Raw genomic sequence first — 20,972 nt, 5'->3', positions numbered from 1 at the left:
ATGTTTGGGGAGTCTCCCACATGCCTTTTGGCGAACACCAAACGTGTTTGCTTATTTTTTTCTTTAAGCAATTTTTTTCTTTAAGCAATGGCTTTTGTCTAGCCACTCTTCCATAAAGCCCAGCTCTGTGGAGTGTACGGGCTTAAAGTGGTCCTATGGACAGATACTCTCTTATTAATTCCCTCCTTGCCTTTGGTGGGCGGCCCTCTCTTGGTAGGTTTGTTATGGTGCCATATTCTTTCCATTTTATATAATGGACTTAATGGTGCTCCGTGGGATGGATATTTTTTGTAACCCAAACCTGATCTGTACTTCTCCACAACTTTGTCCCTGACCTGTTTTGAGAGCTCCTTGGTCTTCATGGTGCCGCTTGCTTGGTGGTGCCCCTTGCTTCGTGGTGTTGCAGACTCTGGGGCCTTTCAGAACAGGTGTATATATACTGAGATCATGTGACAGATCATGTGACACAGATTGCACACAGGTGGACTTTATTTAACAAATTATGTGACTTCTGAAGCTAATTGGTTGCACAAAGTCTTATTTAGGGGCTTCATAGCAAGGGCGGGACTTGACAATACCCACTGGGCACAGACGTCAATTCAACGTGCATTCCACATTAGTTAAACGTGATATAATTGAAATGATGTGGAAACAACATTGATTCAACAAGTGTATGCCCAGTGGGTAGAGACTTCATGTATTCACAAATAGAACCTCCAGTTAACTGACTGCAGTACTGAGAAGAAATGTGCATACTTTATCAAAACTGAAGAAAAACAAGTATTGGGTAGTATATACCGGTAAACTATGTTTTATCTCGCTTTGCAGTGGAATGAAGGACATCAACGTCCTGTTTTTCCCAAGCTCAGACATATAAGGGTGAGTTTTGTGTTTTAGTGAAGGGAAATAAAAGAATGCAACTTTCATTTATTTTTTTCAGTGTTTGGCGTACCAACAGGCCCATGCAAATCAAGCTAATGTTTCATGTTCTTGTTGAGAATGTTGCTTTTGTTTCATTGTTTTATCTATACCACATAGGGAAATCTACTGTATCAATCAGCCTCTCTCTTATCCATTTTTCTCCCTTTCTATTTGTCTCAAGTTCTATGAAAAACATTGGACTGACTGTCAGGTATGATATTCTCTGTTTGGTTCTTATAAAGAGCTTTTGAATACCAGGAGTAACATTGCTGTTGTTTCTTCCCTCTCTTTATGTGTCATACAGCCTATTAAACTGCAGTTTGAGTACCGATCAGATGACTAGACTGTCAGTTGTTAGCGAGAAGTCCTGGCCTCACTCTCCTAGAGTAAGTACAAATGTACCCAGTGTTCTTGAGCAAGTCACATCACACTGTGGGTAAGGACACTAAATATGTCAAGAGAATCTGACTTTCTGTTTGGTGTTATGTTGTGTCCCCTGCAGTCTGTCAGAAGACGACATCAAGGCTGGTACTCTCAAGGCCCTGACTGACTCTCTACAGAAGCTGAACGTCTCCAAACAGATTGTGTAAGACTGATTTTTATTTGAAGTGTAAGACTTTTGATAAAGTCATGATCTTATGCCTGTCCCGTATTATGTTTGAAACTAGTTATGCTGCTTAATACGGTTATTGTCTGTGTCTTGACAGTCTGAATGACAGCCACATATCTGTTGATGGGCTGATGATTCTGACCAGTTTCCTGTCTGTATGTCCTGATGTGGTTCAAGTGGACATCAGGTATGTTGTGCATAACACCCTTTATTTTCTTAGATAAAGCCAATATAGACAGCACCCTTGTTGTGTGCGTAAACTGCAACCAGACTAAAACCACCACACTACCCCATCACCTCCTGGTGGCTTCACTATTCAGAGGGTGTCTCCTCTGTCAAGGGGTTTGCTGTAGGCCCAAACCAGACGTTTTAATCTTGTAAGAAATTATGATACTACTGTGGTCCCTATTACACAACTTTTTTTAGAATGTCCTGTAAATTCCTCTCAGACCCTTCCCACTGGGCTCAAACGTCAATTCAATGTCTATTACGTTGGTTCAACCAGTGTGTGTGCCCCGTGGGTTACCACTCACTGTTGTGCAATTTCCCCATACATCCCCATGACAGGCTGCAAGACCCTGTTCTTGTGGCCATGCTTTTTTTCTAGGGGATAGAGAAACACCAGATTTCTAAGACTTTGGTGTGTACAATATTTTCACTTTTATATTACTAATGATGTGGAGAATGTTTTCTACTGTAGGTGGTATGACATTGTCTCTGCTTTCCATCCTATTTTCCCATGGTCCCTGTGTGCAGTCTGACGGGCTGTGCTCTTCGTCCCCCTCACTTGGACCGTCTGTGTGAGAATCTGAGGGACTGCTCTGCTCTGACTATGCTGGAGTAAGTGTTCTCAGGGAGAGGCTTTGGAGTGTGAAATAGCAATAAGGATAATTGTTGGTATGCACATATACAAGGACCTGTTTGTTTTTGTTCATAACCCCCCACCATTGTCAGTATTTCCAACAATGCCTTGGAAAACAAAGGTCTGAAGAAGTTGTTGGACCTCTTGCCACAGCTTAGCAACATACAGGAAATCAAGTAAGAATTTCTATAGCAACTCAAATGTCTTTTCCTTTTCTTCCTTTTTTGTCAGTTTCTTTTTCCTTAAAAGCTTTTTTTCTCACCAGGGAGTTTCTGTATACCCTCATTTTGTTTTAGTGTCAGTGAGAATGCAGTCAGCATGGAAGGAGTTGTGCAGCCTAGCTGGAACCCTGTGCTCACACAGGAACATGAGTGAAGTGAATATCAGGTATTCACATCCCATTACTGTCTTATACAGACCAACACTTTTGTAAACAGACATGCTTGAAACCAGCATGGTAGAAAGTGTTTGAATTCATGTCTAGTAATATGTTTGCATTTGTGATGATTATTAACTATAAAACGGTTATATTTATCAGTCATGGGGGGGGGGATAAGAAGCTGTTTCTGAAATTCCTCTCCAGTAAAATGTAATAGAGCAACAAAATAATAGCAATATACTGTATAATAACACCTCTTTCTGATGATGTTGCTTTCAAAATACCAATTCTATGACTCAGTAAGATGTTGTAGTCCTAATAACCGTTCACTGAATCTCTGTCATTTCAGAATACAATCTACAGGATTGGAACAGTGTAAGAAACTCAGGTAGGACACAGAACGATATGTAACGTTTTAGGCGACCCGACCAAATTCACATAGAAATGTGAGTTATAGATCTGTCATTCACAATTAGAGCTTTCGGGGCGCGAATGCATAGTGCAAAAAGCCACAACGTTCACTACTGGAGTTCTGCGTGGTTAAGATAAAATCATGCATCAAATTATCTTGAGTACCTGTAGCGGTCCTGTGGTTGGGTGGATGCAACTGTTCTGTGGGGGAGGGGTGGGTGTAGTTGTCCTGTGGGGGGGCTATTCTACTTTACACTTTTTCTCTTGTAGTTGTTCTGCATCTTATTGAATGTGTGAGTGGGCGGGGCTCGGGCTGAGGGAAATTGGGATGAGGGAGGGGATGGGTGAGGGTAAAGGTCTAGCATCCTGCTCTTTTCTTATTTGTTTAAGTTCCTCTGTCAATATAAATCAAATAAAATATACATGTTTTCACAAAAATTGTACCTAGCATTCTCATTGAAAGAGCAAGTCTAAGAAGCGGTAGATCTGTTCTATGTTCTCTATTTCTATGTTTCCCGTGTTTAAGATGAGTTTTTGTGCCTTTTACTTTTGGTTGTGTGCACCAACTTCAAACAGCTGAAAATACAATATTTTGGGTTATGGAAAATATGTTTCAGAGGTTTAGATGGTACAATGATTCTCTACACTATACTTGCTTGTTTTGTCACATAAACTGAAATTAGACAAACTATTAGAGTTTTAGCAACCAGGAACCATAGAGCATCTTTAACTGAATTTATGTCCCATTCACTTAACTTAAATATAATCCCAAACATGTTTTTGTTTTAGTCTAACTCACAGTGATATCCATCCCACTTACATGAACAAGCTATGTAGAAGACTGGTACAGTGTCCCAGCCTACTTGAGCTAGAGTGAGTTCTACTGTTACCTCTATCTCTGTCAGTGTTCTGTCTCTGTCTTTCAGGGTTTACTACAGTATCTGGGGCTGTGTTCTCTTCTCTCTTTATTTCTTACCAGGTTATATGTTTTCCTCCTTCCCAATTCTCTGAAAATATTCTGCCTGTTGTCAGTTGTAGTTATTTTCTCAGCTGTCTGTCTGTCTGCCTGCCTGCCTGCCTGTCCTCTGCAGACTCTCTGAGTACACACTGAGCAGTGGGAATGTGGAGATACTCTCTGGGATCCTGGAGCAGTGTCCTCATCTGTCTGACCTGGAGTGAGTGCCTGTGTCCCCTCTCCTCAAACACATCCCTGTACCTGGGTCACACTGCCCACATTTTAGCAAAAAGAACAGGGTTTATAAATGATGATGTACTCACAACTACTGCACTGTATTCACATAAATACTTTACACTACTAGTGTATATGCCTTCCTCAATGATCGAACTGTGTTTTCCCTTGCTGAAAATTAGGGTTACAGTATCTTGGCAGTTTTTCGACACATTTTCTACCAACATTTCTCGTTATGGATATTAACCCATTCTTTTAAACGGTGAAGTTTATCCAGTAACCTTCTGAGAGATGAGGGAGTGAATAGATTTGTGGATTCTCTACCAAGGCTGGGGATTGCTACCTCAGTGAAGTAAGACTCATTACAATGGCCTATCTTCCTTCAGTCCGTACAGTGAACTCCATTACGGCTAGCGCTGTCTTGTTTCACCAAGATAAACGTCCGTCAATTTACCTCCTCTGGTTAGCCCCTAAACAAACCTTATACAATACTGTTTTATCAGTGGAAGCAGATGCATCTGTTCTATCTTTGTGGGGGTTAGTTGTGCTTTCTTGTACAGCTGTGTTCTGTTTTAATCTGCAGTCTCGATGATAACAGACTCACTCAGATGGGGCTCTCTACATTCTGAACACAGTGACGACCTGTGAAAAAGTGGTTGAAGTGGATGTAAGGTAAAATCTGTTGAACAATGCCATATTGGCAAAGTTAACATTTACTTGTCTAGAACCCCCATATAGCAGTGTTCCCCAATAGGAGGTCCGCGGGCCAAATTCGGCCCACAGGTGATTTTATTTGTCTGAAGTTTTTTGAGCACATATTATTTTAAAATAGTTTTTGCTGTAGTACGTAAAAGATTGTAAAATCACCAGGAAATCAGCTCAAAGTGATTTTAATTTAGGAAATATGTTCCAGATTATTCTGACACATAAATAGAGAGGCATATGTGATTGTATCCCAATGTAATCAAGGTTTGAAATGATTCCGTTTTTGTCAAATACTATATCTGTTTGGGATGCTGGTACTCAGACTGCACTCAACGAGCTGTATACGAGCTGTATACAGCCATAAGCAAACAGGAAAACGCTCATCCAGAGGGGGCGCTCCTAGTGGCCGGGGACTTTAATGCAGGGAAACTTAAATCCGTTTTACCTCATTTCTACCAGCATGTTAAATGTGCAACCAGAGGGAAAAAAACTCCAGACCACCGTTACTCCACACACAGAGACAAGTACAAAGCTTTCCCTCGCCTTCCATTTGGCAAATCTGACCATAATTCTATCCTCCTGATTCCTGCTTACAAGAAAAAAACTAAAGCAGGAAGCACCAGTGACTCGCTCAATAAGGAAGTGGTCAGATGAAGCAGGTGCTAAGCTACAGGACTGTTTTGCTAGAACAGACTGGAATATGTTCTGTGATTCTTCCGATGTCATTGAGGAGTATACCACATCAGTCACTGGCTTCATCAATAAGTGCATCGATGTCATCCTCACAGTGACCGTACATACATAACCCATCCAGAAGCCATGGATTACAGGCAACATCCGCACTGAGCTAAAGGGTAGAGCTGCCGCTTTCAAGAACCCGGAGGCTTATAAGAAATCCCGCTATGCCCTCAGACAAACCATCAAACAGGCAAAGCGTCAATACAGGACTAAGATTGAATTGTACTACACCGGCTCCGACGCTCGTCAGATGTGGCAGGGCTTGCAAACTATTATGGACTACAAAGGGAAGCAAAGCCGTGAGCTGCCCAGTGACACGAGCCTACCTGGATAAAAGGAACACCGACGTAAAAATACTATTCATCGACTACAGCTCAGAGATCATCACCATAGTGCCCTCAAAGCTCACCACTATGCTAAGGACCCTGGGACTAAACACCTCCCTCTGCAACTGAATCGTGGACTGCCTGACTGGCCACCCCCAGGGGGTAAGGGTACGTAACAACACATCTGCCACTCTGATCCTCAACATGGGGGCCCCTCAGGGGTGCATGCTCAGTCCCCTCCTGTAGTCCCTGTTCACCCATGACTGCATGGCCAAGCACGACTCCAACACCATCATTAAGTTTGCAGACGACACAACAGTGGTAGGCCTGATCACTGACAACGATGAGACAGCCTATAGGGAGGAGGTCAGAGACCTGATATTGTGGTGCCAGGATAACAACCTCTCCCTCAATGTGATCAAGACAAAGGTGATGATTGTGGACTATGGGGCTGTAGTGGATCAGGTTGAGAGCTTCAAGTTCCTTGGTGTCCACATCACCAGCAAACTATTGTGGTCCAAATACACCAAGACAGTTGTGAAGAGGGTACAACAACTCCTATTCCCCCTCAGGAGACTTAAATGATTTGGCATGGGTCCTCAGATCCTCAAAGTTCTACAGCTGCATCATCGAGAGCATCCTGACTGGTTGCATCACCGCCTGGTATGGCAACTGCTCGGCCTTCGACCGCAAGGCACTACAGAGGGTAGTGTGAACAGCCCAGTACATCACTGGGGCCAAGCTTCCTGCCATCCAGGACCTCTATACCAGGCGGTGAGGAAGGCCCATCAAATTGTTAGACACCAGTCACCCTAGTCATAGACTGTTCTCTCTGTTACCGCACGGCAAGCGGTACTGGAGCGCCAAGTATAGGTCAAAACGGACGTAAGAGGTCCACAAGATTCCTGAACCGCTAATCAAATGGCTACCCGGACTATTCGTATTGTCCGCCCCCCCCACCCCCCATTTTCATCCTGCAGCTACTCTGTTTATTATCCATGCATAGTCACTTTACCTCTACCTACATGTACATATTACCTACATTACCTTGACTAACCAGTGCCCCCTGTATATAGCCTCGCTACTGTTATTTTATTGTTGCTCCTTATTTATTTGTTATTTCATTTGTTTAATTTTTACTTCAGTTTATTTAAGTAAATACTATTTTTTTTCTTAACTGCAATGTTGGTTAAGGGCTTAAGTAAGCATTTCACTGTAAGGTGAAATCTGAACATCTACATACAATTTGATTTGATTTTGATTCTTGCTGTCAATTTGTACAAATGATTTATTAATATGTTCCGGCTCCCCGACCATCCGCTCAAGGAAAAATCGTCCAACAGCTGAATGTAACTGGGGACCCCTGCCATATAGTTTGTGCTGTAAGTCTGTGTATTGTTTTGTCTGTTTGGGAACTGAGAAGAGGTCGCTCATCCGCTTTGAACTGGACAGTGACTGTGGCAAAACTCTGAGGTAAGACAACAAAAAGGCTACTTTCTGCTCATCAATTGAAGTAACAACACCAATACCATACTGTGAACTCATTTAGCAAACAGGAAGCATTGTTTATTTTGTTCTCAGGAAAAATAACATATCGAAACTGGAAGGATTGCCAGTATAAATGATATCAGACCTCTCCCATATAACTTATAGACATGACATCTATCTCCCCACAGCTTCAGTCTCTCATCTTCTTTTTCTGCTTCATGTTCCCTGGATCCTTCAGTCTGAGAGAGTGTCATTTTGGGGCTGACCATCTGCAGAAACTAGCAGAGATTCTGAAGAGCTGTGCTGCTCAGTTGGTCAAACTGAGGTGAGAATGGGACTGGGAAAACTGCCTGACCTTTGAGATAATGAACCTGAAACTCATCAAATTTGAAAAAGTTAAAATAACACCACTGAATTTGAAAGAATCACAGAAGTACAGCATGATTGGCAGTAGAAGGATGATAATACACTGAACAAAGATATAAATGCAACATGCAACAATTTCAACTATTTTATTGAGTTACAGTTTATAAGGAAATCAGTCAATTGAAATCAATGAATTTAGGCCATAATCTATGGATGTCTGGGCAGGGGTGTAGCCATGGGTGGGCCTGGGAGGGTATAGGCCCACCAACTGGGGAGCTAGACCCAGTCAATCAGAATGACTGTTATCATAGAAAAGGGCTATATTACAGACATAAATATTCCTCAGCCCCCCCTCCCCTCAGACTATCCCGCAGGTGAAGAAGCCGGATGTGGAGGTCCTGGGCCGGTGTGCTTACTCCTGGTCTGCGGTTGTGAGGCCAAATTCTCTAAAACTAAGTTGGAAGCGGCTTATGGTAGAGAAATGGACATTCAATTCTCTGGTAGGCATTCCTGTAGTCAGCATGCCCATTGCATGCTCCCTCAAAACTTCAGACATCTGTGGCATTGTGTTGTGTGACAAAACTGCACATTTTAGAAGGGCTTTTTATTGTCCCCAGCACAAGGTACACCTGTCTAGTGATCATGCGGTTTAATCTGCTTCTTGATATGCCACATCTGTTAGGTGGATGGATTATCTTGACAAAGGTGAAATGCTCACTAACAGGGATGTAAAAAAAAAATGTGCAAAGAATATGAGAGAAATAAGCTTTTTTGTGTGTATGGAACATTTCTGGTATCTTTTATTTCAGCTCATGAAACATGGGACCAACACTATAGTATTTTTTCCTCTATGATTCTGGGGAACACTGTTTTCTCTTGTATATGTAGGTTATCCTGTAACACCATGCAGAGAGAAGGCCTTTTGGCTCTACAGAACAGCCTGACTGCCCTGTCCTCATTACACACCCTGGAGTGAGCCCACACGCACGCACGCATGCATGCATGCACACACACACACATAAACACACACACACTGGTGATTGACTCTGTAAGTTATTGGAAGTGAAATGACTGACTTTTCCCCTTCAGTATAAGAAACAACGGACTGAATGTTCAGGTGATTGAAGACTTGGTGAAGCAGCTGAGGTGTGGTCATGTCCAACGCTATATCAGGTGAGGAGGATATGGTAATAGCATTTGTGTGTGGGATCTCTTGTGTGAGTGTGTATGATTCAGGTTAACAGGCTGTGTGTATTTCCCATCAGTATTGAGGAGACGTGGATCACAGCAGAAGCAGCTGTTAACCTGGTCTCCTGCTGCTTGAACCTGAACCACAACATACACACCATCAGGTGAGAATTCATGTTGGCATTGGGGTAATATTTAGAAGTATAGTAATATAGAACATGATATTCATAATGTATGTGTGAACTTATTTGCAGGGTAAACCACACCACTGTACACATTACTTTGGAAAACCCCACAAATCTCACTACCAGGTAAAGCTGAAATACATTTTCGTTGTCTATTTGCAAAATATTTTTAGATATGAGGATAAAGATAACAGCTCTTTCTGTTTTAACTGAGCTGGCTTCATTTGTGTTTCAGTGGTGGTTCTGCAGACATGGCTAGCTCTCTGTCTACCGTGACCATCAGGTGAAAGCAGAGTCCTCTGTTATTCCTACATTAACAGGAATGTGTGTAAGATGGCTCACAATTGGTTACTGCATATTCTCCCTGTTGTATGTTCCTGCCTCTTGTGTTTCAGCCTAGTAGACTGTGCAGTACAAGGGCACCACCTAGTGTCTCTGCAGACTGTGCTCCAGAGATGCCCTCTGCTGCAGGACCTAGAGTAAGTATCTGCGAGAAGGGACCTGGGAATACTTTGGAAGTAGTTAAAGTGTTTGTAATGTCTAATTTAGTTGTATTAAGTTATACCTATTTCTTATTTTCCTCTAGTTTGCCACACAACAGCATCGGTAGAGTGGGAGCAGAGTTGCTCTGCTCTGTCCTACCATCCTTAGTTAGTATGAGGAAACTCTGGTGAGGCTTATGTTATGAATTTGGGGGTTGGAAGAGCTTTACATGGGTTTTGTAGGCCAAAGATGAATATCTTAGGCTGCACATGAAAAATATAAACATGTTTATATTTTTCTGTAGTCTTGAGTCAAAAGAAACATCTAAAGATCTGGTATTGCTCCTTGCCAAGGGGTAGTTGCAGGCTAAAAACATTGAGAGCTTGAAGTAAGTGATTGTCAATTATCTCTGTTCCTACTTATGTTTCATTTCTGGCCCTGACTCTGACCTTTCACCACTCTCTCCCCCTTAGTTCTTCTGGTCATGTGATCAGTGGCAGAGGAGCTGTAGTTCTGACCAGAACACTCCAGAACCTACCAAATATCAGAACAATCAAGTAATAACTGACACGCTTTGTTTCTCTACATATCACCCCTACCTGTATTCCCCCACCTGGCCAGTGACACAACAATACTTATGCGGATCCCTCTGTCCCCCAGTCTGTCCCTGTGCTCTGGTTGGACAGCTGAAGGAGCATTGGACCTGGTCAAAGGGCTTGGACAGTGTCTCTCTCTGGAGGGGATCAGGTAAAAAAACTTTCGCTCTTGAGATTCCCTCACCAACTCTGACCTCCCACTGCAGCACAGCATGACCACCATGACTGACAGCTATTCCTATGATATACTGTGTGTCCTGGGGTAAGGGTATGAGCTAAATACCTGTATCCTGTCCACAGCCTTGACTCTGCACAGCTGGATCAAGAGAGCACAGTCTCCTTGGCACAGGGACTATGACCTTCTTGAAGAGGCTAAAGTGAGTAGAGCTTCCTGATAGAGAACGTAGTGGGCTTTGCCATGCCTGAGACAAATGTGGTGTAGAGTGTTATCTTTGCCAATGATTTGTGATCTGTCTGTAGTCTGAATAAGTATGTAACCATGGTGACTGGATCCCCAGGGGAGGGGACCACACTGGTCCTTACTGGCCTCTCTGGAGGGGCTCAGAGCAATGGAGGAGATTGAGTGAGTAGAATAATGATAACACGCATGTCAAGTAGTATCTGACTTCTGCATGAACTAGCCATCACTTCTGATGTGGTATTGTCCATGTGTGTCTGGCCTGCAGGTTGGAGGGGATGAGGATGTCAGATAAAGGAGTGGAGGAGCTTATCAAACACCTGCCCACCTGGACAGGCCTGAGGAAGATCAGGTAGGCTCCAGGGATTACTGAACTGGAGGAATGGCTTAGGGTACAGACTTGGACAAAAAATAGTCAACATAATTGAATGTGTCAAATTAAGCTAATTGATTGCATCGGCAATCTGTCAAATGATCCAATGTTAGAACCTGTCAAAGTACCAGGTAATATTCCAATGGGCTTCATGGGTACAACTTTGGTGTGTTTAGGATTAAGGCAGACATTTTACATTTGTCATCATGAAAGAGGTACAGTGTATTCAGACCCCTTGACTTTTTTCACATTTTGTTGTTACAACCTTATTCTAATATGAATTCATTTTTGCCCCCCTCATCAATCTACACAAAATACCCCATAATGACAAAGCAATATCACATTTACATAAGTATTCAGACCCTTTACTCAGTATTTTGTTGAAGCACCTTTGGAAGCTATTACAGCCTAGAGTCTTCTTGGGTATGACGCTACAAGCTTGGAACACCTGTATTTGGAGTGTTTCTCCCATTCTACTCTGCAGATCCTCTCAAACTCTGTCAGATTTGATAGGGAGCGTCGCTGCACAACTATTCTTCTACATTTGCACACACTATACATAGATCTTTATGTTGTGTTATTGACTTGACATTTGTTTATGTGTAACTCTGTGTTATTGTTTTTGTCGCACTGCCTTGCTTTATCTTGGCCAGGCCGCAGTTGTAAATGAGAACTTGTTCTCAACTGGCTGACCTGGTTGGTGAAATTTAAAAAAAATACAATTTTTAAATGTTCAGGTCTCTCCAGAGATGTTTGATCCAGTTCAAGTCCAAGCTCTGTCTGGGCCAGTCAAGGACATTCAGAGACTTGTCCTGAAGCCACTCCTGCATTGTCTTTGCTGTGTGCTTAGGGTCATTGTCCTGTTGGAAGGTGAACCTTCGCCCCAGTCTGAGGTCCTGAGCGCTCTGGAGCAGGTTTTCATCAAGGATCTCTCTGTACTTTGCTCCATTCCTCTTTCCCTCAACCCTGACTAGTCCCCACAGCTTGATGCTGCCACCACCATGCTTCACCATAGGGATGGTGCCAGGTTTCTCCAGGCCTGACCCTTGTCATTCAGGCCAGAGAATCTTGTTTCTTATGGTGAGAGTCCTTTAGGTGCCTTTTGGCGTACTCTAAGTGGGCTGTCATGTGCCTTTTACTGAGGAGTGGCTTCCGTCTGGCCACTCTACCATAAAGGCCTGCTTGGTGGAGTGCTGCAGAGATGATTGTCCTTCAGGAAGGTTCTCCCATCCCCGAGCTGACAAGGACCTGAGCCCTAGGACCATGCCCCAGGACTACCTGACATGATGACTCCTTGCTGTCCCAATCCACCTGGCCGTGCTGCTGCTCCAGTTTCAACTGTTCTGCCGTATTATTATTATTCGAACATGCTGGTCATTTATGAACATTTGAACATCTTGGCAATGTTCTGTTATAATCTCCACCCGGCACAGCCAGAAGAGGACTGGCCACCCCACATAGCCTGGTTCCTCTCTAGGTTTCTTCCTAGGTTTTAGCCTTTCTAGGGAGTTTTTCCTAGCCACCGTGCTTCTACACCTGCATTGCTTGCTGTTTGGGGCTTTAGGCTGGGTTTCTGTACAGCACTTTGAGATATCAGCTGATGTACGAAGGGCTATATAAATTTGATTTGATTTGATCTGCTAATTTATTCCTTACACTTGTGTTTTGTTTTGTGTGTCATTTCTTGTTTACTTGTTTTTGTAATGTCCATTTTGATGTTTTATGACATGCACTGGTCTAATAAAGTCTGAGACAAGTCTTCTTCTTCATATTCTATGCTATGTAAATAGTGATTTTCTTTATCTGAACTTACCTCTAGATGGCAATACAATTTCACAATATAAGGTTCTATTCTGAATCAAGAAAAAATAACCTCCAGTCATCTCCATTTGAAATGTTTACACAATTAATATTTTTTTTGTCTTTATTTGACAAAATAACCAATACTCACTGATGTAAATGATGAGCTGTTGACTATATTGTACCTTGTAAATTTAGACTGACAGAGTGTTTTGGCAAATGAGACAGCAGTGCACCAGATTCAATCAAGCACTGGGGTATATTCTCCCACCACCCCAACAAAAAGTTGAGTGACCTATGTCATGTGATGTAATATACTGTACTTCTGTGTCAAACATATTGGCACTGAGATGTAAAGAATTTGTCCCTATTTGAGTGATACCTGATTTCACAGAAAGCCTATATGTTAAGAAAATATGTAGCTTAGTCTATGTATTACCAAACCAGAGCATTTATATTTTCATTTTGCTGAAGGCAATTATCCCAGAATAGAGCGCGTGTGATTCGGGCGGAGTTCAGAGCAATGCGCGACTACTAGTATCGCTCCTCTACACCACTCGGCTAGAGACTGTCACAGCGCAGAATGACCTGCCCCCGTGGCGAACTACAACAATTTGTTTTCCCCTGGTGATATTTTTTGACATCATGAAAATAACTTCAATTTGTGCATAGGGAGAAAAGTGTTTGAGCTATCAAGAAATAAGGAATCTTCAGAGAAGAGAAGTGGGTAGAGTAGTACTTAAATCACGTTTATTAAAAGGTAAGTGAATATTGGGGCTCTTGGGCAGTGTATTTTTGTCATATGCTATTAACGGTATGCATATTATGTCTGGAAATATGTACATTAAGTAAATTCATGACTGAAATTAAAATGCAAGGTGTTCAAAGGTGTGCTGCAAATTCCAATATTACCAGTGAATTTGGGATATTGATATATTGTAATTCTCAATGTACTACTTCTGAAACTGTAAACTGATGTAAATATTTAGGGTTGCATACAAGATATGTCAGAGGTTGTGAACATAATGTTTGTGTCACATACAGATCTACAGAAAACCCTCACAAAGCTCAAGCTGTCAAGCACAAGAGTAAACAGAGACAGTTGTCACTAGCTCTAAAGCAGAGATGTCACAGTCTTCTCAGAGATGTCTTTACTTCTCTGGTTCTCTCCTGTCAGTCTATTAAAATGGGGACGTAGCTTATCTCAACTGGTCTCTTGCTCTCTGCATTGCTCCATCTCTCTCTGGATTTTTTGGTTGTTAAAATATATTCTGAAATCTATACAATTTCTATTGTACGCCACCATCAAAGGTGGAGAAACTCTGTTCCCTTCTCACCCACCCTCATAAGTATTCTCCAGTGACATTTGCGCTCTCACAGTAGAGCAGATGATGCAGTCAGCCTGGTCCTTAAAGCACTGAGATTAGTGAAGATGGGAATTCAATTTACATCATGGGTTGAAAATGGTCTTGATAGATAATAATCTTGATAAATAGCAATCTATGCATATTTCTCACAGCTTATGTGTTGATTTAGCCTGGACCATTTGCACATGTAGCATTATTACTGGCACAAGAGCCAATTGAATATTTTTACCATCTGAATGAATGGTCTGAGAAAAGGTTGCCCAAGGGGCATCTGGGGGGGGGACTTTAGGTTTGCAGACAACCAGCCCTGTATTTACCTGTGGGGAGGCCACTTCCTCTGCCACACAGACAGGAAGACAACATGACACTGAGGGTGGTGACCTGGGTCTGTAACTCACAGATCGCCAGTCTTTAAGGTTGCCTACTGTATTCAACTCAGTTTTCGGTATGTGATTATATAATTGCGTATTCAGCGACGGACATTAAAATAATTCTAACTAAGAGGGTAAACTATCAAAGTTCCTATTTGAACTTCAATACACAAACAGTATGTGGCATTGTCTTTTGACATTCCAATCACTCACAGTTCTAGGCTTCCTTAAAAAAATGTTTCCCCTATATTTTCCCCCTACATGTTTCCCCAGCATCCATTTAAAAGCGAGATGCGCTTTGGCTCAATAACTGGAAGTCTATGGGAACAGCTAGCATGTCATTGTATTAATGCTAGTAGCAATGCAGCCCCCCCCCCCTCCCAACCCGTTACCGTTACCACCACTGCTGAAAAAATTCCTGGGGAAAACACTGCATAGTATTGCCCCATTCCCCTATTCCCCACAAATATGCTTATTGTACCCTGGGAAAATTCCTAGGGAAAACACTGCATAGTATTGCCCCATTCCCCTATTCCCCACAAATATGCTTATTGTACCCTGGGACAGAAAATGCTCAATTTCTGCCACTTGTCAGCATACACCAGGGCAGACAGGTAATTAGAGTGTTAGAGTAAATGACCATGTACGTTGTGTTTACTGTGCTATTAAGGTGAGTGAGGCACAGTTTCCAGTTTGAGCGATAAGGGGTTGTTGGTGTGTGTGTGTGTGTGTGTGTGTGTGAGTGTGTGTGTGTGTGTTTGGATTGTCGATCTCTCTGTTTGTATAAGGATAAGGATGATTATGCTGTTGATTTGGTAACAATACAAGTTTTCCATGACATCATCAGCCATCAGAAGTGAACAAACAGAATGTGTCTATTATGCTAAAAATGGCCCTTATGGTCAGGGTATATATGGCCAAAGCTTTGCCTTAGGTGTGAAGAGTGTTTTAGTCACTCCAGTGACTGTAATGTTGGATGGACTGAACCTGAGGGGCTGTTTAGGGATATGGGGTGAGTTATCCCCCTTTTTACTTTAGGTATGTGAGCAATACTATGCTGATGTCTTCAGTATAATATTTTTACGGATACCAAAACAACATTTAACCGTTTACATTATACAAGCGAATGAGAATATGATACTTTACTTTTGCGCACTTGCTTGCGCATACGTACATCCATGAAGATGAATTATGATTTGGTTGGCAGTGTGTGATGTGTGTGTTTGTGTGACGGAACACGTCCGTATGCTCCCTTTGTACACTTTTTCCATTTGCTTTGGTTGAAGCTAATTATTGGTAACGGAAGACCTTCATATGGTAAGAGCTTCATCGAGAGCCTCATCTATAGTGCTTATATAAAAAAGTCCATTAACCATATCAGAAAATGACAATGTAGGTAAATAATCATTTTGGTTTTAGTTGTATTTACAGTGGTTTTATTATAACCTTATATTGAATTACTTAAGTTAATAAATGATGCTATAACATATGCAGTTGCACATCTGTGATCTCTAGGGAATATAACCTATTTTCTGGTTCCACTAGCAGTGGAAGGAGGGTCTTCCACAATGGCACATCAGTATCTTAGCAACAAGAGCTCTCACCATACTCATCATGTCCTTACAAATTACATTACCTGTGCATGAATGTTTGACAGAGTACAGATCTCATTAGTTATTCTCTCATATGACACATGATGGACCACTGTACTAGATAAATTATTCTGTGTGTGGCCCTGACCTTTGTTTTTCTTGCAGCTGAATTGATTTCGGCAACTCTCTGGATACTGCACATGGATAAAATTACATTTTTATGTTCTATTGAATATGGAATATGAGGTCTCTGTAGGTCTCAAATGTTCTGTCATTAACCACCCTGCATTAAGGATCCCCATGTTTTTGTCAGTCTCTCTACCTTATTTTGAATCTATGAGTCTACAGAACGCTCAGTGCTACAGTAATGTCATTCATAGTGCTGTTTCTCTTTGCTGTGTATGTTCCCAGGCTGTGGGAGGTCTGACAATCCTGCCGGCATGGCCTACACGCTAGGCACGGGGCCCGACTCTGGGCCAACCGTGAGTCCCCAGCACTGCATCACCAGGGTGGAGCTGTCTGTGTGCTGCGGCAACCTGCTGGACAGAGATGTGACCTCCAAGTCAGACCCCTTCTGTGTGCTATTCAATGAGGTGGACAGCAGCTGGATTGAGGTGATGTGGGGAGGGGTGGACATGGGTGGACATGGGTGGATGAATAATGATTCATGGCGAGATGAGGGAAATGGTTGCTGGAAAAGTAGAAGGAATGGGTGACTGACTGGAGGGTTGTATAAAGGTTTTAAAAAATATGAAGAATTTGTGGTTATGATGAAAGTTGGAACAAAGATGATACTCTCTAAAAGAGAGAGTTAAAAATGAAAGAGGGTGAAATAAACATTACGAAGAAATTTCCTCTCACTGTTGAATGCTCTCAATGTTTTATCACTTGTCAAGTTTGCAATAACACTGTGTGTTCTGTATAAACCAGGGATTTTTTTTTTTTTACCTTTATTTAACTAGGCAAGTCAGTTAAGAACAAATTCTCATTTTCAATGATGGCCTAGGAACAGTGGGTTAACTGTCTTGTTCAGGGGCAGAACAACAGATTTGTACCTTGGGGATTTGAAATTGCAACCTTTCAGTTACTAGCCCAATGCTCTAACCACTAGGCTACCCTGCCATCCACCTTTCTGCACCTATCAATATACTATGGAGAAACATTCATCCACAGCTGTCTGAAGCCGTGTTGCCTAACACAGTTACAAAGTCAAAATTGGCTATATTGTAAAAATGCATGAAAAAAAGAAGCTTTTTGGCCTTAATTTAAGGTTAGGGTTAGCAGTGTGGTTAGGGTTAGCAGTGTGGTTAGGGTTAGCAGTGTGGTTAGGGTTAGCAGTGTGGTTAGGGTTAGGTTTAAAATCACATTATAAGAAGAGAAATTGTAGAACTAGGCAGGGCTCATGACTGTGTGTGTGTGTGTGTGTGTGTGTGTGTGTGTGTGTGTGTTTGTTTGTGTGCGCTCGGGGTACCCTCTCAGTGCCAGGGAAAAACATGCCTGCCTGCCTGCCTGGGTAGTGTTCTGTTGAGGCAGGCTGAGTGTGTTCCTGCAGGCCTGAGCTGTCGGTCAACAGGGCAGGCTCCAACATGAAACCAGCATAGCGGTTGCTGCAGTAACCATGGAAACGTGGATGGAAACAAAGGAATCATGATGTTCTTAATGTGTGGAAAGAGAAATGTGGAATGGAACTAACAGGCAAACAGGGAAGGGACATGGAATATACACAGTGGGTTTTGAAAACGGGTAGACTATGTATAAAAAGTACGTGTGTGTTATCCCAGAGGTGTAAAATAGTAATCCTCACAATGGTTTCTCTTTGGATCATGATGAAAGCTACTGCATATGAAACACAAAACAATACACACACAGCCAGAAAACACACGGCAGAGCAGGCATTGAGGAGTGAAGGGTTTTTCTCCCTGTCCATCTAGGCGTGAGAGAGGGGTTCACTCTGGGTGGAGTGGCCATCTGTTCTGTGGGGGTAAAGAGGGACGTGTGATAACACAGAAAGGGGAGGGGGTAACAATCAGAAGGTGCGGGGAGAGACACAGAGACTCGGGGTTCCAGTCAAACAGACAAAGCAGAGAAGAAACATATACAGTCTGCTCTGCTCTAGGCTCAGCGATGGGAGAACAAGAGGGGGTGATGAGTATGTGTACATCTTCTATCAGTCTGAGTCAGACATACACTGTGTTAGTCACCACCACCTGGTTTTATCTTTCACATGAACAAGACCTTATCAACCTTCAACACCCCCACATGTCCACCCTCCACCTCCGCTGTGTGTGTGCGGTGGTTGTGTGTGAGTACAGTACTTGTTTGAGAAAAACATAGTGTATTCCTGTGTATTATTTTCAGATTGGCCGAACAGAGACTGCAGTGAATAACCTGAATCCAGTGTTTGGGGTGAAGTTTAAGGTGGACTACCATTTTGAGGAGGTCCAGAAGCTCAAGTTTGCCCTGTTTGATGAGGACAAGTGCAGCAGCCAGCTGTATGAGCATGACTTCCTGGGAGAGTACATCTGTACACTGGGGGTGGTATGCTACATGACACACTGTTCTTGGAGTCTGTCTGTGACCCCTTTCTGCATCTGTTTATCACTTGCTTATGTTTATCTGCAGTTGGGCATTTCACCCCTCACTCACTTCTCTCTCTGGTCTGTGACCTTTAGATTGTGTCCAATAAGAAACTTCACCGACCACTAACCTTGGCCAATAGCAAGCCAGCTGGGAAGGGAACCATCACAGTGAGAACATCATGCTTATATACCTCATTCCCACAAAGAAATCCAAGAACCATAAACATGTCCATACACACACACACACACACACACACACACACACACACACACACACACACACACACACACACACACACACACACACACACACACACAGTAACAGTTTGTCTTGTATGCAGATAACTGCGCTGGAACTGTCAGACAATAGAATAATCACATTGACATTGTGTGGGAGAAAGCTTGACAAGAAGGTAAGAGTTACTGCTACTATATTATCATCTCTGTTAAAAGGTTCTTACTTAATATTTGGAACAACAATAATATTTTTTCCATTTATATTTTCCATTTGAGTCATTTAGCAGATGCTCTTATCCAGAGCTACTTTAATTAGTGCATTCATCTTAAGCTAGCTAGGTGGGACAACCACATATCACAATCATAGTATGTACATTTTCCCTCAAAGTTGCAAAGTCAGAGATAGTAAGAGGGAAAAACAGTCAAGTGAGTTAGTTCACACAATTGTATTTGTATTTTTATAGTGGTATGCTGGCAGCTTTGTGGGCCATAGTCAAAACAGATTGTTTTGTTTTGTAGGATTTCTTTGGTAAATCAGACCCCTACCTAGAGTTCCATAAGCAAGGAGATGATGGGAAATGGATGTTAGTCCACAGGACAGAGGTGAGTTGGTCAGGGGTGGCTGTTTAAACTATTTAAATGTCAATACTGTAGAACTGAGTGTGTTCTATCACTAAACAAGGTGTCTTACCACCTGCTGACAACAGTAACTGGATAGGCTTGGATTTGCTTCTGAGTTCTGTATTCCAAGTAACATGGAAGAAGTGTTCTCACTGTACCTGTTTTTGTGCTGCAGGTGATAAAGAACACTCTGGACCCGGTGTGGAAGCCCTTCACAGTACCACTCATCTCCCTCTGTAACGGGGACGTGGACAGGAGCATCAAGGTGAGTAAGGTTTATCGACATGTGCATTCATCTGAGGGCGATGGTATGAAAATAGAATCCCCTTTAGATACAGTATGTAGATAGCCAAATACATTTTAAGAAGTTATTTATTGTGGTATTACTGTATGTTGTCTCGTATTTTAGGTACTGTGCTATGATTACGACAACGATGGAGGCCATGACTTCATTGGAGAGTTTCAGACCACTGTCAACAAGATGAGTGAAGCCCAAAATTCACTGGAGGTGAGGGATGGATTTGAGAGCTACTCCAGTTTATCTATGGGGGTTTGTTCTGCATGCTTTAGTCATGCTGTGATGTGGATCAAACACAATTTTTACATTGTCTCAACTCTCAGTGTTCTCCACACTGTGAGTGGATGACTCACTTAAGACACTGCAGTTAACACAGCAGTTAACACAGGTCACCATTTCTGAATGGAAGACACCTGTTCATTTGGATATTCACAAGAGCTTATTTACGCCTTGTTTTTAACCTCGTTAATACATGTTGGGTTATGCTTTATTTTACAGCCCGGCCACACCTGGAGAGAGAAGTATAGGAACAGCTCTGTATTTGACTTACGTTTTTGACTCCTGACTTCCTGTTGAAAACCTTGTGTCATTAGCTAATGGCAGAAATGCAAATACAGCCGATGTGAGAAAGAGTGTACATTGTGTGGATGTGCAGAGGGGTCCCAGTGGTAGTTTCTTACTCTGTGTTCTTCTGCTCCAGACTGAATTTGAATGCATTAATCCCAAGAAACAGAAGAAGAAAAAGAGCTACAAAAACTCTGGAATCATCATTCTGAAGTCATGCAAGGTGAACCAAAACACATAGAGTCTAATAGATATAGTGTACACTATCCCTCTTAATGACTAATTAGTCAACCCACTACGGCAAC

General features: G+C 42.3%; 2 protein-coding genes and 1 long non-coding RNA gene across 6 annotated transcripts in view; all 3 read left to right on the top strand.

The window, feature by feature from the left end:
* Positions 1-594: 594 nt before the first annotated feature.
* On the top strand, positions 595-3,782 carry LOC116373460 (uncharacterized). The gene is made up of 7 exons (XR_004209587.1): positions 595-879; positions 1,226-1,307; positions 1,424-1,507; positions 1,629-1,718; positions 2,288-2,569; positions 2,690-2,780; positions 3,122-3,782. It is a non-coding gene; the product is annotated as an uncharacterized LOC116373460 (long non-coding RNA).
* Positions 3,783-8,444: 4,662 nt separating this feature from the next.
* On the top strand, positions 8,445-11,465 carry LOC109888649 (protein NLRC5-like). Of its 2 annotated transcripts, XM_020479816.2 has the most exons (13): positions 8,445-8,495; positions 8,884-8,967; positions 9,085-9,168; positions 9,261-9,347; positions 9,438-9,494; positions 9,604-9,651; positions 9,764-9,847; positions 9,955-10,038; positions 10,325-10,408; positions 10,512-10,598; positions 10,748-10,824; positions 10,966-11,030; positions 11,134-11,465. In XM_020479816.2, the coding sequence occupies exons 2-11, from the start codon at positions 8,900-8,902 to the stop codon at positions 10,803-10,805; spliced, it is 741 nt and encodes a 246-aa protein (XP_020335405.1). In that variant the 5' UTR covers positions 8,445-8,495; positions 8,884-8,899; the 3' UTR covers positions 10,806-10,824; positions 10,966-11,030; positions 11,134-11,465. The 2 variants fall into 2 exon arrangements, with proteins under 2 accessions (XP_020335405.1, XP_031677924.1); XM_031822064.1 differs by lacking the exon at positions 8,445-8,495 and having other exon boundaries at positions 8,775-8,967.
* Positions 11,466-13,542: 2,077 nt separating this feature from the next.
* The window catches only part of cpne2 (copine II), a 36,993-nt gene continuing 29,563 nt past the window's right edge, over positions 13,543-20,972 (top strand). The window contains exons 1-9 of one of the 3 annotated variants that reach the window (XM_020480660.2): positions 13,543-13,798; positions 16,780-16,982; positions 18,727-18,906; positions 19,041-19,115; positions 19,289-19,360; positions 19,704-19,787; positions 19,981-20,070; positions 20,215-20,313; positions 20,804-20,890. In XM_020480660.2, the coding sequence (XP_020336249.1) occupies positions 16,809-16,982; positions 18,727-18,906; positions 19,041-19,115; positions 19,289-19,360; positions 19,704-19,787; positions 19,981-20,070; positions 20,215-20,313; positions 20,804-20,890 (861 nt within the window). In that variant the 5' untranslated portion in view covers positions 13,543-13,798; positions 16,780-16,808. Of the gene's footprint in view, positions 13,799-15,682; positions 15,789-15,978; positions 16,094-16,779; positions 16,983-18,726; positions 18,907-19,040; positions 19,116-19,288; positions 19,361-19,703; positions 19,788-19,980; positions 20,071-20,214; positions 20,314-20,803; positions 20,891-20,972 lie in introns of those variants that run through there. The other 2 variants (XM_031822713.1, XM_020480661.2) reach the window with 2 other exon arrangements.

This window comes from Oncorhynchus kisutch, linkage group LG4 (assembly GCF_002021735.2).
Source record: "Oncorhynchus kisutch isolate 150728-3 linkage group LG4, Okis_V2, whole genome shotgun sequence".
In the NCBI taxonomy this organism is placed as follows: domain Eukaryota; kingdom Metazoa; phylum Chordata; class Actinopteri; order Salmoniformes; family Salmonidae; genus Oncorhynchus; species Oncorhynchus kisutch.
The sequence above is the reverse complement of the archived record's forward strand: the minus strand, read 5'-3'. Positions and strand labels throughout refer to the sequence as shown.